Source organism: Cetorhinus maximus, chromosome 9, assembly GCF_964194155.1.
Source record: "Cetorhinus maximus chromosome 9, sCetMax3.hap1.1, whole genome shotgun sequence".
In the NCBI taxonomy this organism is placed as follows: domain Eukaryota; kingdom Metazoa; phylum Chordata; class Chondrichthyes; order Lamniformes; family Cetorhinidae; genus Cetorhinus; species Cetorhinus maximus.
The window spans coordinates 29,291,314-29,314,629 of record NC_135887.1 but is presented as its reverse complement, the minus strand read 5'-3'; the positions used below and the strand labels follow the sequence as shown (position 1 = coordinate 29,314,629).

Below are 23,316 nucleotides of genomic sequence, written 5' to 3'. Positions count from 1 at the left end.
GTTAGAGATGACTGGGGATAAGGACAGTAAGTGACAGGGATGAGTGCAGATAAAGCAGAAAGAAATATATTTTTATTGATAATAGGGTCAGGTGAGGAGAAAGAGCTCAGAAGTCATTTGTTAGTATAAAATTAAATAAAGTTGTGTTGCATAAAACATGCACACGCACCAGTTAGATTAATAAAAATGAGCAATTAGTCCAATAGAAATTATAAGAGGCTAACAAATTATCCATACAGACCTGAAAATTTAACAATATGCTGCAAAAGTTCCAAGTGCACTTACAGGTTCTCCCAAGCATTCTAACCCACAATGTAAAACTACCTTTAAAACTGAAAAGCAGAAGAGTAAATTAATATTTGGAAAATTTAACCTGTGGCTGTAGCCTAGTGTTTATAGACTATATTACAGGCACTGACCCCCACCCCCGCCTGCCATTATCAGACAGTGAAACTAAGCAGCCCCCCACCGCCTCCACAATCATTACCAGACAGGGAATGGTTCGCAAATATGGAAAATAATCTAATGAATCTGATGAAAGGCCATTATTCGGGTTGAAGCTTTCAACCTAAACTACTCTTTTTTTAATATTTGCCCATGGGATGTGGGCATCACTGGATAGACCAGCATTTATTGCCCATTCCTAATTGCCCTTGAGAAGGTGATGGGTGGTGAGCTGCCTTCTTGAACCGCTGCAGTCCGTGTGGTGTAGGCAAACCCACAGTGCTGTTAGGAAGGGAGTTCCAGGATTTTGACCCAGCGACAGTGAAGGAACATATGGTTCCAAGTCAGGATGGTGTGCGACTTGGAGAGAAACTTGCAGGTGGTATAGAGCAATTCCTTTTTTCCCCCAATAACTGTTAGTTATGCACTGCTTGCCAGAGCTAAGTAGAGTAGATAAATATAACCAGGTAGGCAGGAAGAATAAGACTTGGCCACCATCATGAGGAGAAATCTCATGAAGCCTAGCAATGCTACCCAATTATAGATCCAAGGGAAATTGTCATTTATTTTACTACTCCAAAGAAAAAGATATTTGAAAGTTTTCTACTTTTTAAAATGGCGTTCCTGGTATTGAACCAGGAGATGGGAAAGGGGGCCAAAAACAATACTTTATTTCAAGCGATCCCCTCACCTTAGCTGACCATGTTGGCAGTGTTGGGGGGGGGCGGAGGGGAGGAGAGATGGGGCTGGGGGAGTTCGTGACAGCTCTAATAAAAATAAAAAAGCCGCAAAAAAAACAGCAGTGGGGCTGATTTCGTATGCCCCAGAGTAAGTAATCAAAGTGGGTGATTATTTTGTTTTAGTGGCATTTACTTAATGGCATCCTAAAACATGTGCAAAACAAGCCAGCCATTGCAGAACCCTTCCACATCTCTCCAACAACAATTCAAGCATTACTCTTGCCAAGAATGACAACTGAAGCAAACTTTCAGTTGGAAAACAGAACACTGGCCCAATTTCCCCCAATGCACAGCAGCAGAGAGACTCACTCCAACTGCAATTCTGTGCACTGCCATACTGAAAGAATGCCAAGTTCCCTTGAATGGGCTCTGACAGGTCCCAACACTTCATGTTAAACTGAAGTCAGAGATTGATGCACAGAACGCCAAGTGGTTTTTAACTCAATCATCATTTGATTTTAAAATAAAGCCTCTCTGTGATCAGTACCTCTAACAGCAAATCGGGTTCCATCTGTTTCTTCACCCAACCTCCCAGAAGGACAATGATCAATTTAAAACCACTTAATAGCCAACCCAACTGGCCTCCAACTGTGAACAACTGAATAAGATGCCTGACAGGTGAAAGGACTCCATCAGCATCAAGTTGAGAGCAAGTAGCTATACAATATTCAACGTTTTTGTTCAGAAATTTATAAAATCCAAACAATTCTGTGGCCATATGCAAGAACAAAAGGAGGCCATACAACCTATCAAGTCTGCTCCCTCATTCAGCAATGGCTGAACTTCTACATTAAGTCTACTTTCCCACCTATCTTGATATCCTTCGATTCCCTTGGTGCCCAAAAACTTATCGATCTCAACCTCAAATATACTCAATGGCTGAGTATGCACAGTTGAGGTAGAGAACCCCAAAGATTCACAGCAAATGAAAAAAATGTCTCTTCATCTTAGCCCCAAATGATCCATTCCTCATTTTGCACTTCTGTAGATGGTGCAATTAAAAAAGACACACAATACAATTAACGTGACCCTTTTTGAAACCTCATCCAGTTCAACAAAATAAACTTGCTACATTCTATCTGTTCATATTCTCACCACTACTTCCCAAACAAATCATACATTAATATAGCATCTTTCAGAACTTCGGGAAGTCTCAAACGCTTCACAGCCAATGAATTACTTTTGAAATGTAGTCACTGTTGCAATGTGAGGAAATTTGGCAGCCAATTTGCACACAGCAAGGTCCCAGAAATGGTAATGATATAAACTTCAGTTACAAAGATAGACTGGAGAAGTTGGGACTGTTTTCCGTGGAGAACATAAGAAATAGGAGCAGAGGTAGGCCATTTGACTCCTAGAGCCTGCTCCGCCATTCAATAAGATCATGGCCCATCGGCTTTTAATTCCACATTCCCATCCACCCCTGATAACCTTTGATTCCCTTGCCTAACAAGAATCTATCTACCTCCGCCTTAAAAATATTCAATGATCCCTCCTCCACTGCCTTCTGAGGCAGTGTGTTCTAAAGTTGCACAACCCTCAAAAAATTCTCATCTCCTTCCACATCCACCTTGTCAAGACCATTCAGGATCTAATATACTTCAATCAAATCACTCCTCACTCTTCTAAACTCCAGTGGAAACAAGCCCAGTCTGTCCAATCTTTCCTCATAAGACAACCCACTCATTCCAGGTATCAATCTAGTAAGCCTCCTCTGAACTGCCTCCAACACATTCACATCCTTCCTTAAATAAGACAATCAAAACTACACACAAGTATTCGAGATGAAGTCTCACCAATGACCTGTATAACTGAAGCTTAACATCCTTACTTTTAATGTTCAATTCCTCTTGCAATAAAGGTGGCATTCCATTAGCCTTCTTAATTACTTGCTCTACCTGCATACTAACTTTTTTGTGACTCTTGAACTAGAACACCTAGATCCCTCTCCACCTTGGAATTCTGTTGTCTTTCTCTGTTTAAGTAATACTCTGCATTTTTATTCTTCCTTCCAAAGTGAAGAACTTCACATTTTCCCACATTAAACTCAATTTGCCATATCTTCGTCCACTTACTCAACCTGTCTGCAACCTCATGTCCACTTCACAATATACTTTCCTACCTTTGTGTCATCTGCAAATTTAGTTATCATCACTCCCCTCATCTAAGTCATTGATGTGAATTGCAAAAAGTTGAGGCCCAGCACATGCCCCTGCAGGACTCCACTTGTCACATCCTGCCAATCAGAGAAAGACCCATTTATGCATTCTCTGTTTTCTGACAGCCAATCTGCTATCCATGCTAATATGTTACTCCATACACCATGAGCTTTTATTTTTCCACAATAATCTTTGATGTGACAGCTTATCAAATATCATTTGGAAATCCAAGCACAGTATGTCGACAGGCTCCCTTTTATCCACCGCACAAGTTACTCCTTCAAAAAACTCCAATAAATTGGTTAAACATGATTTCTCTTTCACAAAACCATTCTGACTCTTCCCAATTTCCTTCAGTTTTTCGAAGTGCCCTGCTATAACCTCTTTAATGATCGATTCTAACAACTTCCCCACAACTGACATCAACTGGCTTATAGTTTCCTATTTTCTGCCTCCCTCCCTTCTTGAATATTTGCTACTTTCCAGTCTGATGGAACCTTTCCAGAATTTAGCAAATTTTGGAAATTTTATACCAGTGCACCTACTACTTCATTAGCCACCTCTTTTAAGACCCTAGGATGTAGTCCATCAGGACACGGACTTGTCAGCCCACAGCTCCAGTTTGTTCAGTACCGCTTCCCTAGTGATTTCAATTTCACCAAGTTCCCCTCTCCCTTTCACCTCCTGATTTATAGCTATTACTGGAATATTTTTGTATCCTCTATAGAGAACACAGAAGCAAAATATTTGTTTACTTCTTCCACCATTTCCTTATTATCTATTAGCTCCCCACTGTCACTCTCTAGACGACCAACATTCACATTACTTATTCTTTTCCTTTTTAAATACCTGTAGAAACTCGATATGCGTTGACATTTCTAGCTAGCTTTCTTTCATATTCTAATTTCTTTCTCCTAATTAACCTTTTAGTCATTCTCTGCCGTTCTTTATATTCTGAGCAATCATCTGTCCTGCCACTCATCTTTGCGCAGTTGTGCTTTTTCCTCACGTTTGATGCTTCCCTCAACTTCTTCAGTTAACCACGGATGGTGGATTCTCCCCTTAGAACTTTTCTTTACAGTAGGAATATTCTTATTCTGAATATTCTAAAATAGCCCCTTAAATGTCTGGCACTGCTTCTCTATTAATCTGTCCTCTAGCCTAGTATCCCAGTTCACTTCAGCTAGCTCAGCTTTCATGCCCACATAGTTGCCCTTATTTAAAGTTTAAGATACTCATCTTAGACCCACTCTTCTCCCTTTCAAACCGGATGTAAAATTAGATCATTGTTGACGCTACTACCCAGGGATGGCTTTACTCTGAGGTCATTAACTAATCCCATCACATTACAAATTATCAAGAGAAGCAGAGAGGAGATTTGACAGAAGTATTAAAAAATCCTGACTGGTCTGGGCAGACAAAATAAGGAGAAGCTCTTCCCACTCGTGAAAGGATAAAGAATGAGAGGACACAGATTTAAAGTAATTGGCAAAAGAAGCAAAAATGACGAACAAAAACCTTCTCACGCAGTGTGTGTTTAAGGTCTGGAATGCACTACCTGAGATTGTGGTGGAGGCAGCTTCAATCGAAGCATTCAAAAGGGAATTAGACTGTTATAAGGAAGAATGTGCAGGGTTACAGGGAGAAGCGGGGAACAGTTACTCCTTCACAGAGCTGGTGCAGACACAATGGGCCAAATGGCCTCCTCCTGCACTGTAGAAATTGTGATTCTATAAGATGGCCAGATGATCAACATTTCAAAGATGTTAGATGAGGGATCAACGTTAGCCAGACACCAGAAAAACATTTTTGCTTTTCGTCAAATTCTTTTACATCCTACATGCCTTTGTCGCTATATACCGAAATATTTTCTGCAATTACAATGAACTTGTTTAGTTTTAGTGGTCCCCGGGAGCATCTGTACACAATCCTCAAGTAGGAATATCCTAACTTGCAACAAATTCTGTTCACTCATCATCCTGCATTCACTGATATATATTAACTCCCAATCTGGCAACATGTTAATTTTAAAATTCTTAACCCAGCATTCCAATTCCTCCAAAGGTTTGGCTCTCCTTATCTCTAACTTCCTCTGCCTTACAACCTTCAGGATCTCTGTGCTCCTCCAATTATGGCCTCTTGCGCATTCCCGATTTTCATCAATACACTGTTGGTGGCTGGAGCTTCAGCTGCTTAGGCCCCAAGCTTAATTCCCTCCCTAAGCCTCTTGTCTCCTCAAAATATGCCCCATTGACCGAATTTTTGGTTATGTATCCTCATGTGTGGGCTTGGTGCCCAATTTTGTTTGATAATGCTACTTTGAAGTTCCTGGAGATATTTTATGTAAAAGTACTAATATATGCAAATTGCTGTTAACTGCACGCTGGTTTAAACCAGATTCAGCTCAAAGATGAGTCTTATGCCATTCAAATACATTATATGCTTCCCAGGGCATATTGAGACTGCTACGATGGACGACCATTGTGTGTGCTCCCAAAGTCAAAACACAGAAAAAAATATTTATTTTCCCTGGGCAGGCATTGAGTGCATTCAATATAACTGCAGCGACTAATTCACCCTCAGTTGTTCCACGTAGAGCCTAGATTAAGCCAACGTGTTCTGTATCATTGAGGAAGCAATGTCCTTTAAATTACAAATGAACATATAGCAATAGGGTTTAATACTATACCTTGAACCATTGGTGAAGTGTGAGCCAGAAGTTGTAGATTGACCTACAGTAGTTGCTGTGGTTGCAGGCCAAACAGTACTTGTGACAGGCATTGGGCCCATAGATGCCGGCCTCTTGCTGTAAGGGGAGTATCCATGGTTATGAGACACCATTAGAGATGACCTGTTAGAAGTTAGCTGAGTAGAAGGGCCTGCTAAGTTGGAGACAATGTGTCGACTACGATTTAAAATGGGCCCAGAGCCAGTATAAGCTAGACACTGATTGCAAGAGCATATTTGACCTCTGTGAAATGGTCCAAAAACAGCTGATGGATAGGGTGTATCAGAAAGTCTTTGAACTCGTCTCCTGAACCCAGTGATTCTATTTATCTGACATGAAGTAGTCAAATCCACTACGTAGTTGTAACCAAATTGCCCTAAGTCAGCTATCTGTTGCCTTCCAGTGAGGCAATTCTCAATGAAAATGGAGATGGTCATTTCATAGGCTGTCCAGCCACCTTCATCATTTTCCCATTGCCAAAACAATCCTTGTCCTGGTGCAGATGACTGAGCATAAAGCTGCCTCCTAACTTGTCGCATTCTTCCTGTAAAGAAGATTGTGAAATAGGGAAATAAAATTAAAATGAGAACACACATGGTAAAGCATCAGGTTCATGATCACACAGCAAGAAACATGGACAATAATTGACACCTTTCATTGGAACACTTTGGCCAGTAACTTAATAGCACACCTTTTTGAAGCACATCTTTCCCTGTAAGGTTTTGAAAGTGAGGTGGCTAATTACTATTAAAAAAAAAGCACCCTGGGCTATTCACCGCTCCAGATCTATGCACATTGCCCAACTCGTCTGCCTCCCAAAGCCCATTTAAATTTCATCCAGAAATAATAATCTCCCCAAAAGTATCCACTCTAATTGAGACCTCAAGCAGAGCATAATTTTTAGTAAAAATAAAGTAGGGTCACATCTGTAGTTTCTAACTTCTGCATATAATGAAAATGGAATGTTTCTGCAAAAGAATGAATTGCCATACCAGAATTCGTATGTATCCTCAGACTTGGTTCCTGGAACAGGAGGATCTGGGAACAACTCAATTGCCTGTCCTCTCAGAGTGACTGTGCAGGTGCAGGGAATACCAAATTGTAAACTGAACAGGCAGCTAAATGCCTGGCATGACTTGCTCATCGCACAAGTTAATGGGCTAGTTTGAACATACTGCACAATACCAAGTGACATGCCTTGTCAGAAAGTTGCGTAACTTGCATAATTTTCTGGTCAACCCAACAATCATACCAGAGGCATTAAAAAAAATCTAAAAAGTTTGTTTTTCTGCCATACTCTCTTGCTTAAACTGTTTTAAAAAAAATGAACAAATTGCTGGACAGATAAAATGGCTGCAGCTGGTCACATGCTGGTGTTTCTGGAAAATTCTGACCAGTTTCAATGGACAAAAGCTAAGTCCTCATCCTCCTGAAAGGTGACATCCCTTTGTATCATATGAACATTACAGCCAAGCCAACGTAAAAGGACTAGTACGCGAGGCATCAGCCCCAGCCAGCTCTGGACAAAGGCAGAGCTATTTATGACTCATCTCCAAATTTGTGCTAACGGTTCCACAGTTACCTGCTCAAGATACAATGGGTTTTAACAAGGGGCCTTGTTAGCTGAATGGCTCGACCCAAAACCACCATCATATGACCGAGACTTGAGCTGTTTGAACTGCTTTAATTATAGAGTTTTCAGATTCCATCTTCAGTCGCTGTTTAACCTCAAAGAGAAACAGGACCCCAGGCTAGCAGCCTGCCTCTGACTACCATCTTCCATCAGCCAAACAGCAGCAGAGCTGTACAGGTTTAAATTGCCTAGCCCCACATACACTGTTTTCTACTGGAATATCTTAAACTTCTGTACCAATGCCTACAAGACTAAACTACTCCCTATGGACCCATCTCATCATCCTGCGGACTCTGAAAGAATACACCTATGAACTTTGATTCTGGACTCTGTATTCATGTAAAACAATAATTCTTGTTTTGTCTGTGGTTTTTGCCTTGTACCTCTTTCCTTCCCTTTCTTTTATTGTGTGAATGTACTGGGGTTACATGGTGACACCCCCTCCCTGCATTTTGTATGTGTAAAAATAAACAAACCCTTTGATTTTACCCTACGGAGTTTGCTGTGGGGCTATTAATTGAGGATTGTGTCACTCCAAAATTGAGGGGTTGGGGAAAATACATCACCACCTATAAAAGGAGCAAATCAAAAATACCTTTCTGTTTAAAGACAGGTGATGAGAGAAGAAATCAAGGCTGTTTAAATTAACCCCCACCCGTAACATCAACACATATCCAAATACAAGCAATTCACATTTATAAATTAATATAGTGAATCAACTTGGCTGAAGACTCGCAGCTATAATGGAGACCTCAGAAGGAGGCCCAGAAGGACTATATGTTTGCAAATACTTCAGCCTTGCCTTGTGCAACAATGTATTGTGTTCCTCCAATGTTGTGGATGGGAATGTTCATTGAATCTCCTCCTCCAATTAGTTGTTTAATTGTCCACCGCCATTCACGACTAGATGTGGCAGAATGGCAGAGCCATGATCAAATCTGTTGGTTGTGGGAACATTTTGATCTGTTTATCGTGTGCACACACGCTGTTTAGCATGCATGGAGTCCCATGTTGTAGCTTCACCAGGCCGACACTACGCTTTTTATGCAAGCCAGCTGCAGCTCTTGGCTATTCTACACTCCTCATTGAACCAGGGTTCATCCCATCACTTGGCAGTAGCCATGACAGTCGTCACAAAGTGAGGAATACACCAGCCATGATGTTACAGGTTATGGCCGAACAGAATTCTGCTGCCGCTGATCACCTACTGCTCCTCATGGAAGCCCAGTTTTGAGCAGCTAGATCTGTTCTGAATCTATTCCATTTAGGTAGTGCTATACAACATGTTGAAGAGTGCCCTCAGAGAAAATATTAATTGTATATCATTTGTGCTTAATTGTATGCAGGTGGAAGGCATTAATAGGAGTTTCACTTGAGCACATATAAAGAAACACTCACTGAAACTGGGGTGCAATTGAGTTAGGAGGCATATGCTTGTAATGTTTCACTCTAAATAAATATGTTAGACTGAGTAAATATTTGCTCCAGTGCTATCCTTCACTGACTGGCCCTATGGAGTATAACAGTGCAAGGAATGCCAGATGCATCTACAACAGGTAGGCTGTTGAGTATAAGGTGAAGTAGATTTTTCCCTTATATTAGTTATCTCACCACCTGTTGCAAACCCAGGCTGGCAGCTACGTCCTTCAGGATTTAGCTTGGTTAGTACATAGGAAATAAGAGCAGGTCGTCGTCATTTGGCCCCTCAAGCTTGCTCCACCATTCAATAAGATTACAGCTGATCTGGCTTAAGGCCTTAGCTCCACTGTCCTACCTGCCCCCTTAAACCTCAACTCTTCTGTGGATCAAAAATCTGCCTAACTCAGCCTTGAATATATTCAATCACCCAGTCTCCACTGCTGCGGAGGTAGAGAATTCTAAAGATTAACAAACCCCAGAGAAGAAATTCCTCAAGTCCATCTTAAATGGGAAACCCCTTAATTTGAAACTCTTTAGTGCTCTTTAGTTCTAGATTTCCTCAAGGGGAAACATCCTTTCAGCATCTACTCTGTCATGCCCCCTCAGAATCTTAAATGTTTCAATGATATCACCTCCTATTCTTCTAAACTCTAATGAGTAAAGGCCCAACTTTTCCTCATACAGCAACCCTTTCATCACAGGAATCAGCCTAGTGAACCTTCTCTGAACTGCCTCCAATGCAAGTACATCCTACCTTAAAGAAGGAGACCAAAACTGTATGCTGTAATGTAGGTGTGGTCTCACCAATGTCCTGTACAGTTGTAGAAAGACTTCCCTACTTTTATATTCCATCCCCTTTGCAATAAAGGCCAATATTCCATTTGTCTTCCTAATTGCACGTTGTACCTGCATGCTAATTTTGTGGTTTGCGTACAAGGACACCCAGATTCCTCTGTACAGCAACATTCTACAGTCTCTCACCATTTTAAAATATTCTGCTTTTCTATTCTTCCTGCCAAAGTGGACAAACTCACATTTTCCCACATTACATTCGTTCTGCCAAATTTTTACCCACTCATAACATTCCCATATCTATTTATGGTGGTGCTATGGATCCATGCTTGGTGATGGACATTGAGGTCACCTACACAAGAGTACATTATGCACGCTTGCTATCTTCAGTACTTTTTTCCAAGTAGCGTTTAACATAGAGGAGTACTGATTTACTAGCTGAGGGAGGGTAGTAGGTGGTAATCAACAGGAGGTCTCCTTGTCCATGTTTGACTTGATGCCAAGTGACTCCATGAGGTCCGGAGTCAATGTTGAAGAGCCACTCCCTCTAATGTTCCATTACCTCTGGTGAGTCTGTCCTGTGGTGGGTTGTCTGGGAAGTTCGCTGAAAGGTAGGATTCTGTACGACTATGCTGGTCTGTTTCTTGACTTGCCTGAGGGACAGTGCTTTCAATTTTAGCATCATTTGTTAGTGAGGAGGAGTTTGCATGGTTGGCTGGATTGATGTGCCTTTGCAGTGTCCAGTGCCTAGCTTGATACCAGGCAGTTCATTCAGTTTTAATCTTGTGGTAGTTTGACTCAACTGAGTGGCTTGCTAGGCCAATTCTGAGGGCAGTTAAGGGCCAACCATATTGTTGTGGGACTACTGCAAAATGGCATAACACAGCAGTCAGAACCTGCTTGGCCTTTTCATGTCTATTCCTACAGCGCTGACAAAATTTACACCCTTCCTTTTAGTTGCGCAAAACCTTATGCATCACAAACTTCACCAACGAAACATGTGCAATTCGTTTTCCAATTGTCCAACATACATAACCATTAAATGTAGCTGGGACCATTCTGTGGTTGCAACAATCATTTCTGCATGCACATGTTTCCTGTTATTCTTTCTGGTTTCCTGTAAAAGCCACTGTCAATGTGCAGACAGCTGTAAAACCATTCTGTACAATCTTGCCCACGTGTCTGTCAAAAGAATATTTATCTATACTTCCGAGCAGCCCAATTCTGTCGATATCCCAACAGTTTTAAACCTATTTTCCTACTTTAGCTGATTGCCCATGAAACAGAATGATCATTTCTCATAGCACTTGGAAAATAAATCCGGGAGAGAGATCTATCAAGTAGTGGGTGTATTTTAGGTTAGCATACTGTCCTTTCACCTCTAGGACTTAAGAGTCAAATACAATGTAAGTTTCCTCTTTGGAGCTGCATATCCGTGTTACATAACGGCATCTCAAATCAGTCCTTTGTAGGGAGTCCAAAGGGCAACGTGATCTATAATTCAGTAGAAATTAGCTCTCACTCAAAAAGGGTGTAAGGATGACTGACACTGAAGTTACACTTGGGCTACATGCCTGACATTCAAGTTGCCCTAAACCTAACAGGACGTACCTGACCCTGACACTGGGTGCCAATGTGGAAGTGTTCCATTCTTTAGCACTGGCATCTAATGACTTGAAATTCATCCAGAAGTGTCCTGATTTGTTTGAAACATCTCCTGCCAACTTTTTGTGCGGCATCATGGAATATTCGTTGCCTTAAAGGCAGTACATGTTAATCTTGCAGCTCCCAAAGTAGTAGAAGCTGACCTTCAGCTTCCTGAAACAGAACAGCGATCTGGTGCTTTCCCAGAAGGAAAGTTTGCCAAGAATGCCAATGGTATGGGAGCTGGTCTCTACTGGGCTGCTTAGGGAGACACCAGAATTTGTGATATCAGGAAGCACTTCTTTACAAAAAGGGAAATCTGGAACTCTTCCCCTGAAAAGCTCTTGAGGCTAGTTCAACTGAAAATTTCAAAACAGACTTTTATTTATTTTGGATGAGCAAAGGAATAAAGGATTACTGAAACAAGGTGTTTTGATGGAATTAAGGTACAGATCAGTCATCATCTAACTGAATGGCAGAACTGGTTTTGAGACTGAATGGCCTATCCCTGTTCCTTCGCAAATATATATTAAAAAAAAGTAAACGCTTGAAGACTGTTCCAACAATTCTTACAATTGATGGACTTTAAAAGGGATCTTAACTTGACATGACTTAGAAAATAACTACAAAGAATCTTCAGGCTTCAATCCTAAAGCTGTGAATACACTACCACTTTCATATTCATGGTTTTATTTGCTCATTTTTACAAAAGTGGCTGTATAACCGAGGCTTCAGAACCCATCTGACACCTGAATACAATAAAACCAAAGCGGTGAGAGATCTTCTCATGCCACCTGGTTTAAAGACCTGATTGCCCGGTGGGGGGTGTCATTCTACACAGTAACTGCAATTTTAACTCAAAACAGCCCAGGTGGCCCACTGGACTCATTTGAAGTAGTGTGTGGGATCTTTCAAATATGATACACTGGCATTTTTGTTCAACTCTTGATTTGTTCAAAGTATTTCTGAAGCTGGTGTTAGAATGGCCTCTGCACAAATGATCAGTGTTTATGTAGCCATATCAATAGCAAACCTGGTCTCTCGGCATGATCATTTCAAGCATCAAATTACCAAGTGACACCAAATCCTGACCACAATTTCACTGAAGAATATCCAATTTGAGCAATTTAAAAAGCATTGCCAATGTATTTTGGAAGAGTTTAGTCCATAGAAAACTACTTTGGGCTTCTTACTAAGAGAAATAGAAATCCATGTTTGGTTGCTATTTTTATATTTTCCTCCTCTTGGTGTTTATGGTTAATTAAGTGAATTATTTTGCAAAATTCTGGATTATCAGCATGACATTGCAACAAGATCTATTTTCACCTGAAGGAAAGCGGGAACAGGAGTAGACCATTTAGCCTGAAGCCTCTTCCACCTTTCAAGGAGATCATGGTTAATTTGCAACCCAACTCCAAATACCCTCCTTTACTCCAAATCCTCAATGTCTTTGGTTAACAAAGATTATCAATCTCAAATTTAAAATTTACAATTCGCCTAGCATCAACTGCTGTTTGTGGGAGCATTCTAAACTTCTACCCCACCCCCAACCCCCAGCATGTAGAAGTATTTCCTAATTTCTCTCCTAAAAGATCTGGCATTAACTTTTAGACTATGCCCCCTAATCCTCGACTTCCAAACCAGCAGAAATCATTTTTCTCTCTGCCCTATCAGTTGCTCTTAATATCTTGAAGATTTTAATCAAAATCACAAGTGTAAAATAAATGTATTAATTTTCATTTGTCTCAGGTCCTAATCTTTCTTTCCCACAACTCAATTTCAGGGCAGTTTTATAAATTCACTTTCAGCATTCAATCTTACTGGAAAATGATGTCACTAAGCTGAGGAAGTTATTTTCCATGTAAGATTTCATAAAATTTATACCTACTCAAATGGAGCATTATGATAAAATACTGATATCATGCTATTACAGGGGTGCCAAATCCCATGTGCCAAATGTACTGCTATGAATTTTTCAGCTTTGCAACATTATGGTCCAAATCCATTCATCACCAACCCACAGCATCCTGCATCTCATCTTTTGCTGCTTGCTGCAGATAGCACTGCTAGGATTTGCTCAGTTCAAAACTAGGTTGGGTGCATTTAAAACCATTTTGCCGACACAAAACAGATCTGCACATAAATCTGGACAACTTTGTTTTTTCAAAATGCAATTGCAAATCGGAGTTTTGATTTTCCAATCTCAAAATTACTACTGGCTTTTCCGGGGTGCAGGCCTTTATCATTCTAACTGGCTTGTAGACTGTACAGAAAAGCTTTATTTTGTTTCATTTTAGGATTAAAATTTGATGGTTAACTGAAGTAGTTTTTTTTGTCAATTGAAAAGTTAAGGATTAGATTAAAACAGAAATCAAGAGGAGGTTTAAAATATCCACCTCCTGCTATCCAGGGTACTCCCTCCTTTCACTGGCTCTATTTGTCCTCCCTCAGTCGTCGACTGTTCCATACGTCCCTCTTGTACCCCTACTACCTGCTCTCTTGCCCTTCCTTCCACCTTCTCCTCCACTGCTCCACCTTCCTACCTCTCTTCCCCTGCATTTGCCTCCTCCTTCATGCCTCACACCTCGTCTCCTGAGCCTCCCTTCCCTCCTCTCCCACAATGATTTCATTATCCCCCACCCTCTAACCTCACTTGATCTCAAAAAAATTTTAATTGGTCTTGATTATACACAGGAGATTAATGGAATTCTTGTGCTTTTGAACATATAGTGTATGTCCCAGAAACGTACAAAGTACTTTGCACACACGCACACTTTGAACAGCAGACTAATGTTAAGTGTGTGGATGCATGTGCCAACTATGACACAAATGATTGACAACTTATGCTATTTTCGATTGTACTTGAGGGTTTTGTTGGCCCCGGGGGGTGGTTTGGTGGGGGGGGCGGGGGGGGTAGGGTAAAGAGACAGGTCAGGATTGTTTTTAAGTTTGTTCTTGGGACGTGAGCATCTTGACTAAGGCCAGCATTTATTGCCCGTCCTTAATTACCACCGAGAAGGCTATGGTGAGCACCTTCTTGAGCCGCTGCAGTCCATGTGGTGCAGGAACATCCATAGTGCTGTTAGTAAGGGAGTTTCAGGAGTTTGGCCCAGCAATGGGACAGTGATATAGTTCCAAGTGAGGATGATGTGTGGCTTGGAGGGGGAACTTGCAGATGGTGGTGTTCCCATGCATCTGCTGCCCTTGTTCTTCTAGATGGTAGAGGATTTGGTGTGGATTTGGAAGGTGCTTTTGAAGGAGTCTTGGTGGCTTCCTGCAGTGCATCTTGTAGGTGGTACACACTGCTGCTACTGTGCGTCAGTGGTGGAGGGAATGGATGTTGAACATGGTGGATGGGGTGTCAATCAAGCAGGCTGCTTTGTCCTGGATGGTGTCGAGCTTCTTTACTGTTGTTGGAGCTGCACTCATCCAGGCAAGTGGGGAGTATTCCATCACACTCCTAACATGCCTTGAAGATGATGGACAGGCTTTGGGGAGTCAGGAGGCAAGTTACCCAGTGCAGAATTCCCAGCCTATAGCTGGCTCTCGTCATCTGCAGAGACCTCCTATTAGTGTGTCAGCTTTGATTTGTGAAGTCCTGGTGTAAGGCTTGAATCCACAACCTTCTGACTTCTACTCATTTACATTGGATCCTTAAATCCTTTCAAAATGCAATCAATGTTTTGCTGTGCAAACAAGACACATTCCAATCTTGTGTTGAAAGTGTACTGATATAGTGCCATGTGGAATTTAATTTATTTCAGCTGCAAAAATCCTACATACCAGCAGTATTAATTAGTACATTCCCATGCTAATAGATTACACAATTGCACATTGTTTCTGTATCTTGTATTGATACTGTGTTTAATCATAAACATATAGGCATGCAGCTACAGGCGATAATAGTGTCTTGGTTCACTTGTAGCACTGCTGCTACTAATGTCTTGGCTACAGAGTAAACATGACAACAAACTGCAAGAGTCCTGAAGAAGGGTATTTATTGTAGCCAAGATTCTTGTGTTGTTTTACCAGCATTTTCCATTTTTATTTCAGATTCCAGCATGTTAGATAAAACTTAATATTGGGAAACGTGAGGTGATACATTTTGGGAAAAAAAACCAGAGGAAACATTTCCCATTAATAGCAAAACTTGAGAGAAAAAAAGATCTTGGGGCTCAGGTACATAAAGCTGGTGAAAATGGGCACAGAGTGCAACATGAATTTGTATTGCACCTTTATCACAGTGTAGCATTCCAAGATACTTTATAGATGGTGAGAAACTGAAATGGATTCTCAGCCAGGAAGAAACTAGAAGAGGTAACAGACTTGGTTGGGGAGATGGGTTTTGAGAAGCATTTAAAAGGAGTGCAGAAATGTCTAAGAGGAGAGCTCAAGGGAGTAGAACCAAGGCTGCTGAAGGATCTTGCACCTATGACGAAATGAGGGGAAGAGAGAGGGTATAAACATAAGCTCAGAATCAGAAGAAAGGCATGCTCAATAGGGATTTGTAAGGCTGGAACAATCTGCAGATGGGTAGAGAAGACCATGGAAGGATTTATAGACAATAAATAAAACAATGCAAAGAATGAAAGCAAAGTGGTAATGTTCACCTCCATTAAAATCAATAACCTAGATCTGTGTGTGCAGAGCACAATCTGCAGATGACATAAAACTTAGAAGTATTGTGAACTGTGAAGAGAATGTAATAGATTTCAAGAGGATATAGACAGGTTGAGGGAATGGTCTAACACATGGCAGATGAAATTAAAGCAGAGAAAGTGTGAAATGATATATTTCAGTAGGAGGAATGAGGAAAGGTAAGATAAAATAAAGAGTACAATTTGAAATGGGGTACAGGAGCAGTGGGACCTGGAGGTGTATGCACACATCATTGAAGGTGGCAGAGCAGGTTGTGAAAGCAGTTAATAAGGCACACAGGATTCTGTGTGTATAAATAGAGGCATAGATTACAACAGCAAGGAAGTTATGATTCTTTATAAAGACACTGGTTCTGCCTCAGCTGGAGTATTGCGTTCAATTCTGGATGCCATATTTTATGAAGGACATGAAGTCATTGCAGAAGGTGCAGACAAATTTACAAAAATTGTTCCAAAAATGAGAGACTTCGGTTAATTGGGCAGATTGGCAAAGCTGAGGCTAGTCTCCTCAGATGATTTAGATAGGGGTGTTCGAAATCATGACAGGTCTATACAGAGTGGATAGAGAGAAAACATTCCCGTTGGTGGAAGAGTTGAGAATGAGAGGACAATAATTAAACGTGAAAAAGCAAAAGAACCAAAAGTGATGTGAGGGAAAACTTTATTAGTGAGTGGTCAGGATCTGGAATGCATTGTCTGAGAGTTTGGTTGAGGCAGGTTCAATCATGGCTTTCTAAAAGGAACTGGATATTTATCTGAAGAGAAAACATTTGTAGGGCTATAGTGAAAAGGCTGGAGAGTGGGACGACGCGAGCTACTCTAACAGTGAGCAAGCAGTGACATGACAGGCTGAACAGCCTCCTTATGTGCTGCAACCATTCTATGATTCTATGAAATTGGGTCAAAAGGAAATCTGATAGGAATCAAAATTGACAAGTCAGGTGGTATTATCACTGATTAGTGGATCAGTAACTAGAGGGCATAAAATGTCAAGAAAACAAAAGAAGTTAGGAGTTTTTTTTAAAATGAGGGCCAGTTGGGAGATGAAATGCCCTCCTAAGAACAGCTTGATCCTGGAGTTGGAATACAGCCAATTTCAGGCTCTGAAATTACCCCATTAACCATCATGACTCACTTCTCTTACAAATGCGGTGAGTCATATTGGCTTAAAGGAGAATTCCACAAAGCCCAAAAATAGCTGCTTTTCAGTCTCCAATAAGAATAGAGGTTGAAACATAGAAACTAGGAGCAGGAGTAGGCCATTCGGCCCTACTCCACCATTCACTATGATCATGGCTGAGCATCCGACTCAATAGCCTGATCCCGCTTTCTCCCCATACCCTTTGATCCCTTTTGCCCCAAGACTATATCTAACTCCTTCTTGAAAACATACCACAAAGTAGTTGACCCCAAAATATTGTAAAGAATTGCACAGGCTCACCACTCTCTGGGTGAGGAAATTTATCCTCATCTCAGTCCTAAGTGGTCTACCCCTTATCCTCAGACCGTGACCCCTGGTTCTGGACTCCCCCACCATCGGGAACATCCTTCCTGCATCTACCCTGTCTAGTCCTATTAGAATTTTATAGGTTTCTATGAGATCCCCCCTCATTCTTCTGAACTCCAGCAAATATAATCCTAATCGACTCAATCTCTCCTCAATTGTCAGTCCCGCCATCCCAGGAATCAGTCAGGTAAACCTTTGCTGCACTCCCTCTATAGCAAGAACATCCTTCCTCAGATAAGGAGACCAAAGCTGCACACAATACTCCAGGTGTGGTCTCACCAAGGCCCTGTACAATTGCATCAAGACATCCCTGTTCCTGTACTCGAATCCACTGGCTATGAAGGCCAACATACCATTTGCTTTCTTTACCGCCTGCTGAAACTGCATACTTACCTTCAACAACTGGTGTACAAGGACACCTAGGTCTCGTCGCACATTCTCCTCTCTCAACCTATAGCCAATCAGATAATAATCTGCCTTCCTGATTTTGCTACCAAAGTGGATAACCTCACATTTATCCACATTAAACTGCATCTGCCATGCATTTGTCCACTCACTCAGCTTGTCAAAATCACACTGAAGCATCTCTGCATCCTCCTCACAGCTCACCCTCCCACCCAGCTTTGTGTCATCTGCAAATTTGGAGATATTACATTTAATTCCCTCATCTAAATCATTAATATATATTGTGAATAACTGGGGTCCCAGCACCAATCCCCGCAGTACCCCACTAGTCACTGCCTGCCATTCGGAAAAAGACCCGTTTATTCCTACTCTTTGTTTCCTGTCTGCCAACCAGTTTTCTCTCCATCTCAATACACTACGCCCAATCCAATGTGCTTTAATTTTACACGCCAATCTCTTATGTGGGACTTTGTCGAAAGCCTTCTGAAAGTCCAAATAAACCACATCCACTTGCTCCCCCTCATTAACTCTACTAGTTACATTCTCGAAAACTTCCAGTAGATTTGTCAAGCATCATTTCCCTTTCGTAAATCCATGCTGACTCCGTCCGATTCTGCCACTGTTTTCCACGTGCTCAGCTATTAAATCTTTTATAATGGCCTCTAGAATTTTCCCCACTACCGACGTCAGGCTGGCTGGTCTATAATTCCATTTTCTCTCTGCCTCCCCTTTTAAATAGTGGGGTTACATTAGCTACCCTCCAATCTGTAGGAACTGTTCCAGAGTCTATAGAATCTCAGAAGGTGACCACCAATGCATCCACTGTTTCTAAGGCCACTTCCTTTAGTGCTCTGTGATGTAGATTATCAGGCTTGGTGTGCAGGAAAAAAGTGGAAGCTTGGCATGTTATCAATTGCGTTGGGAACATAAATACCACACTATTCCAAATATGGCCAAAAGAGCTTAATTCCAATAGTGAGATGAGAATGATTGCCCTTGCAATCAAGACAACATTTGACCAGGTGTGGCCTCAAGAAGCCCTGGCAAAATTATAAATGGGAATTGGGGGAAATCTTTCCACTGGTTGAAGACATATTTAGCACAATGGAGGGTTGTGGAGTTTGGAAGCCAATCATCTCAACCCCAGGACATCGCTACAAGAGTTCCTCAGGGTAGTGTCCTTGGCCTACCATCTTCAGCTGCTTCAGTGATGGCGTTCGCAGAAATCAGAATGTTCACTGATGATTGCGCACTGCAACTGCTCAGATACTGAAGCAGTCCATGCCCATATGCAGCAAGACCTGGAGAAGTTCAGACTTGGGCTGATATATGGCAAGTAACATTCACGCCACACCTAGTGCTGGACAATGACCAGCTCCAAGACAGAATCTAATCACCTCCCCTTGATGGTTAATGGCATTAGCATCGCTGAATCCCCTACTATCAACATCCTATGAGTCACCAGTGACCAGAAACTTAACTTGTCCAGTGATATAAATACTGTGGCTACAAGCGCAGATCAAAAGCTGAGAATTCTGCAGCGAATAACTCACCTGACTCCCAAAAGCCTGTCCACCATCTTCAAGGCACAAGACAAGAGAGTGCGGTGGAATGTTATCTCCATGGCTGGATGAGTGCAGCTGCAACAATTAAGCAGCTCAATACCTATCAGCACAAAGCAGCCTTCATGACTGGCATCCCATCCACCACCTTAAACATTGACTACTTCCACCAGCAGCATATAGTGACATCAGTCAACAAGATGCACTGCAGCAACTTGCCAAGGTTCCTTCGACAGCACCTTCCAAAGTCATGGCCTTTAAGACAAGGGCAGCAGATGCAAGGGAACATCACCTCCAAGTTTCTCTCCAAGTCACATATCATCCTGACTTGGAACTATATCGCTGTCCTTCATTGTCACGGAGTCAAAAACTCAGAACTCCCTTGCTAACAGCACGGTGGGTGTACCTACACCGCATGGATAGCAGCAGTTCAAGAAGGCAGCTCACCACCACCTTCTCAAGGGCAGTTAGGGATGGGCAATAAATGCTGGCCTCATCAACGATGCTCACATCGCATGAATGAATAAAAACAGTTGGTCTCAGGAGAAATATATTACCAGAAACAGTGTTGGAACCAATCTGGCCAGTTTACTTAACAGATCAAAAGCTAGACAGTACCTAATTTAAAATACAAATTTATAAGACAAATGATTTGTGAATTTATTTTTTGGTAGATCAGATGGCATAATAGGGTGAAACTAAGGTCAGGTGTGATAAGATTTGACCTTAGTGATCATGGAAATCAAAAAAAGACAAATTCTGTTTTGCAACCAACAGACAAGCCACAGTTCCCATAATCTACAATATATGCCTCAGCAACCAGTGTTAAAGGTCACATTGAACTCTGTGTAGTATGAGTTCTAGAGGCGGAAATATCCCCTGTGCAGATTTCCAACTATTTTTGGAGCTAATCAGTTCCAATAATTCCTATATTTCTACAAAAAAAAAGTTTCAGCACCCTTTATAGAACCAGCAGCCCACTTATCATGTCAACTTAGTTTAGTGGCAACATCTTCACTTCTCAAGTCAGAAAGCTTTGGGATCAAGTCCTGCAACAGGATTTGAGCACACAATTTAGGCTGACAATTAGATGTCGTACTGACGGACTATGGCAGAGGTTTTGCCTTCTGATTAAGGCGCTAAACTTGAGGCCTTTGTCTTCCCTCTTGAAGAACAGTGAAATTTGCCCTAAATCCTAGCCAATATATATCCTTCAATTCCATCAAAAATTAAAGGCCATTCATGCGGGACTCTTCTGGGTGCAAGTTTGCTGCTGTGTTTGTCAACAAGAATGATTAAATGCCGAAAGTAATGCAAAGATGTCAATGACATGAAAATTACTATAAAAATTTAAGTTCTTTCTCACAATCTAACGCCTCAGTAAAACAGACCCAATCTATAAATGCAACCTATTAACTATTTCACACCAACCTAAATATATGGTCATTTCAACACAAAATGGAGGAAAACTAAGACAGCTATTTTTTTCCCTCATCCAACCAGAGACAACCTGCTTGCATAAAGTTTTCTAAGTCTGATATTGTCTTTTGCTTCAATGGGTAAGCCAAATTATTCCCCCCCCCCCAGTGTGTGAAAAGCCTCCAGCTTCTAAGCCTCAAGTTGCTGTCTACAGGAACTGAAGAGAAGAAAACTCACTTTGAATTTGACTGTTCAGGGTATTGTGTTACTTTGCCTGGGTCTTTTAAAATCTATGTTTTACTGTTGCCTTAACAGAAGTGTAGCTGGGAATTAGATTAATTGGGGGGCTAAGAGTTATCATAGTAGTGGTTTGTAAACCCATGTATGTGCTTAAAATCATTTTTTTAAATTAATAAAAGTTTAATTTAGTTTTGTAAGAAACCTAGAAGGCTTGGTGGTCTTATTACTACTGAATTCAAGTCACACAACTCAAAATAAATACAAATTGTAAAATATTTGTGGCTGTTGTTTCAAGTATCCCTATGGGATTTAAACAGCTCAGCATTTACCATCCACTGTGCCACAACGCCTATTAAATATCCATTTTAGGATAAAATTCATGAGTGCATTAGTTTAGATAGCCCAAAATGAATTATGGTGCTTCGGGAGGTTTTTAACCTCCAAGTTGGTAGAACACTAGTACTTAAGTTTCTTTTTTGATGCCGTGGGGAGAAACGAACTACAAACAAATACACACTTTTGGGGTTGAAAACAAAACACCGTTTCTCAGATTTAAATCAGCAAGGTAATGTTGAGGAGAAATAAGTCAAATATTTTAAGCGAATAGATTTGCAGTTGGAGTAAATGATTAGTTATTGATAATGAACTATTAATAGGTAACAATACCAAAAGTTGTTTGAATTATAATTAAGAAGGTTAATGATAAGTATGTCTATGGATAGCAATGATGGTTGTGCTGTGATCTTGGCAATGCCAGTTTTGGGGGAGTGCCTTACCTGTGTCCTGGCGGAACTGGGTGAGTGTGGGGATATCAATGATGTACGGTGCCAGCCTGGGGTCGGCCTGGCCCAGAGAGATGCTGCTTGCTCCTTTGGCCGCCGCTCCGTGTAGCATCAGGAGGCTGCGCTCGATGTGCTCGCTCACCCGGCTGCTGTACGGCCTCCAGCGGCCCGCCTCGTCTTCCCACTCCCAGACGGCGACCAGCGGCCCCAGGGCCGGCCCGGAGCCCGGCATCAGGAAGGGGACGACGGAGAAACCCGAGCCACTGGCACCGAGGCCTCCGCCGGCAGCTGCCCCTCCGTTTCCGTGAGCCGAAGCTGCCATATCTTCCTGTCCGCCCGGAGTTAATGGTGTGCGAGACTTGAGGGGGGGGGGGGGGGGGGTGCAAAACACACGCCGATAACTTTCCGATCGAAGCTCCGCCCTCCCACTGTTTTCCTCCCCGTCTCCAGGGTGTCAGCGGCCGCACTACATTCTGGGAATTGTAGTTCCTTCCGGCCGGCGTCACCTGAGGTTTAATATCCGGTTCGCCAGCTGGGAACTACAAATCCCATGAGGTCCCGCTCCGGCCTGCACCCTCTGTTGACGGCTGGTGTCAGGTGCGAGCCAAGAAACGAAACTTCGTGACAAAACTTTTATTGTAATAGCCCTAATCAGGCGGAGGAGATTTAACTGCCCAAGGCACGTAAAATGAACTGTGCAATTATAAAGATTAGAAGCGTGATAGCAATACAAATCTGCAAAAACAAAATGCGTAATCCAATTGAGCAGGTTGAGGAATGAGCTGCTGTTAAGAAATTGGGGTTGTTTTCCTTGGAGAAATTGAGAGATTTGATATTTCTTAAATAGTGAGAGATTAGAAAGTGTAGATTTACAAAGGGATCTGGGTGTCCTCGTCAATAAATCACTGAACACTAACAGCAAGCAATTAGGAAGGCTAATGGTATGTTAGCCTTTATTGCAAGAGGATTTGAGCACAGGAGTAGTAAAGTCTTGCTTCAATTGTATAGGATCTTGGTTCGACTACACCTGGAGTACCGTGTGCAGTTTTGGTCCCTTACCTTAGGAAGAATATTATTGCCATAGAGGGAGTGCACCGAAGGTTCTCCAAGCTTGTTCCCAGGATGGTGGAACTGAGAGGGCATTGGATGATTATTTAAATAGAAACAATGTTCAGGGTTACGAG

General features: G+C 41.7%; 1 protein-coding gene across 1 annotated transcript in view; it reads right to left on the bottom strand.

Moving 5' to 3' along the window:
• dtx2 (deltex 2, E3 ubiquitin ligase) overlaps positions 1–22,573 on the bottom strand; it is a 55,562-nt gene extending 32,989 nt beyond the window's left edge. Inside the window, exons 1-2 of the mRNA XM_078548408.1 lie at positions 22,127–22,573; positions 6,033–6,615 (exon numbers count right to left, since the gene is read on the bottom strand). Of these exons, the coding sequence (XP_078404534.1) occupies positions 6,033–6,615; positions 22,127–22,454 (911 nt within the window). The 5' untranslated portion in view covers positions 22,455–22,573. The remainder of the gene's footprint in view (positions 1–6,032; positions 6,616–22,126) is intronic.
• Between the last annotated feature and the right edge of the window lie 743 nt (positions 22,574–23,316).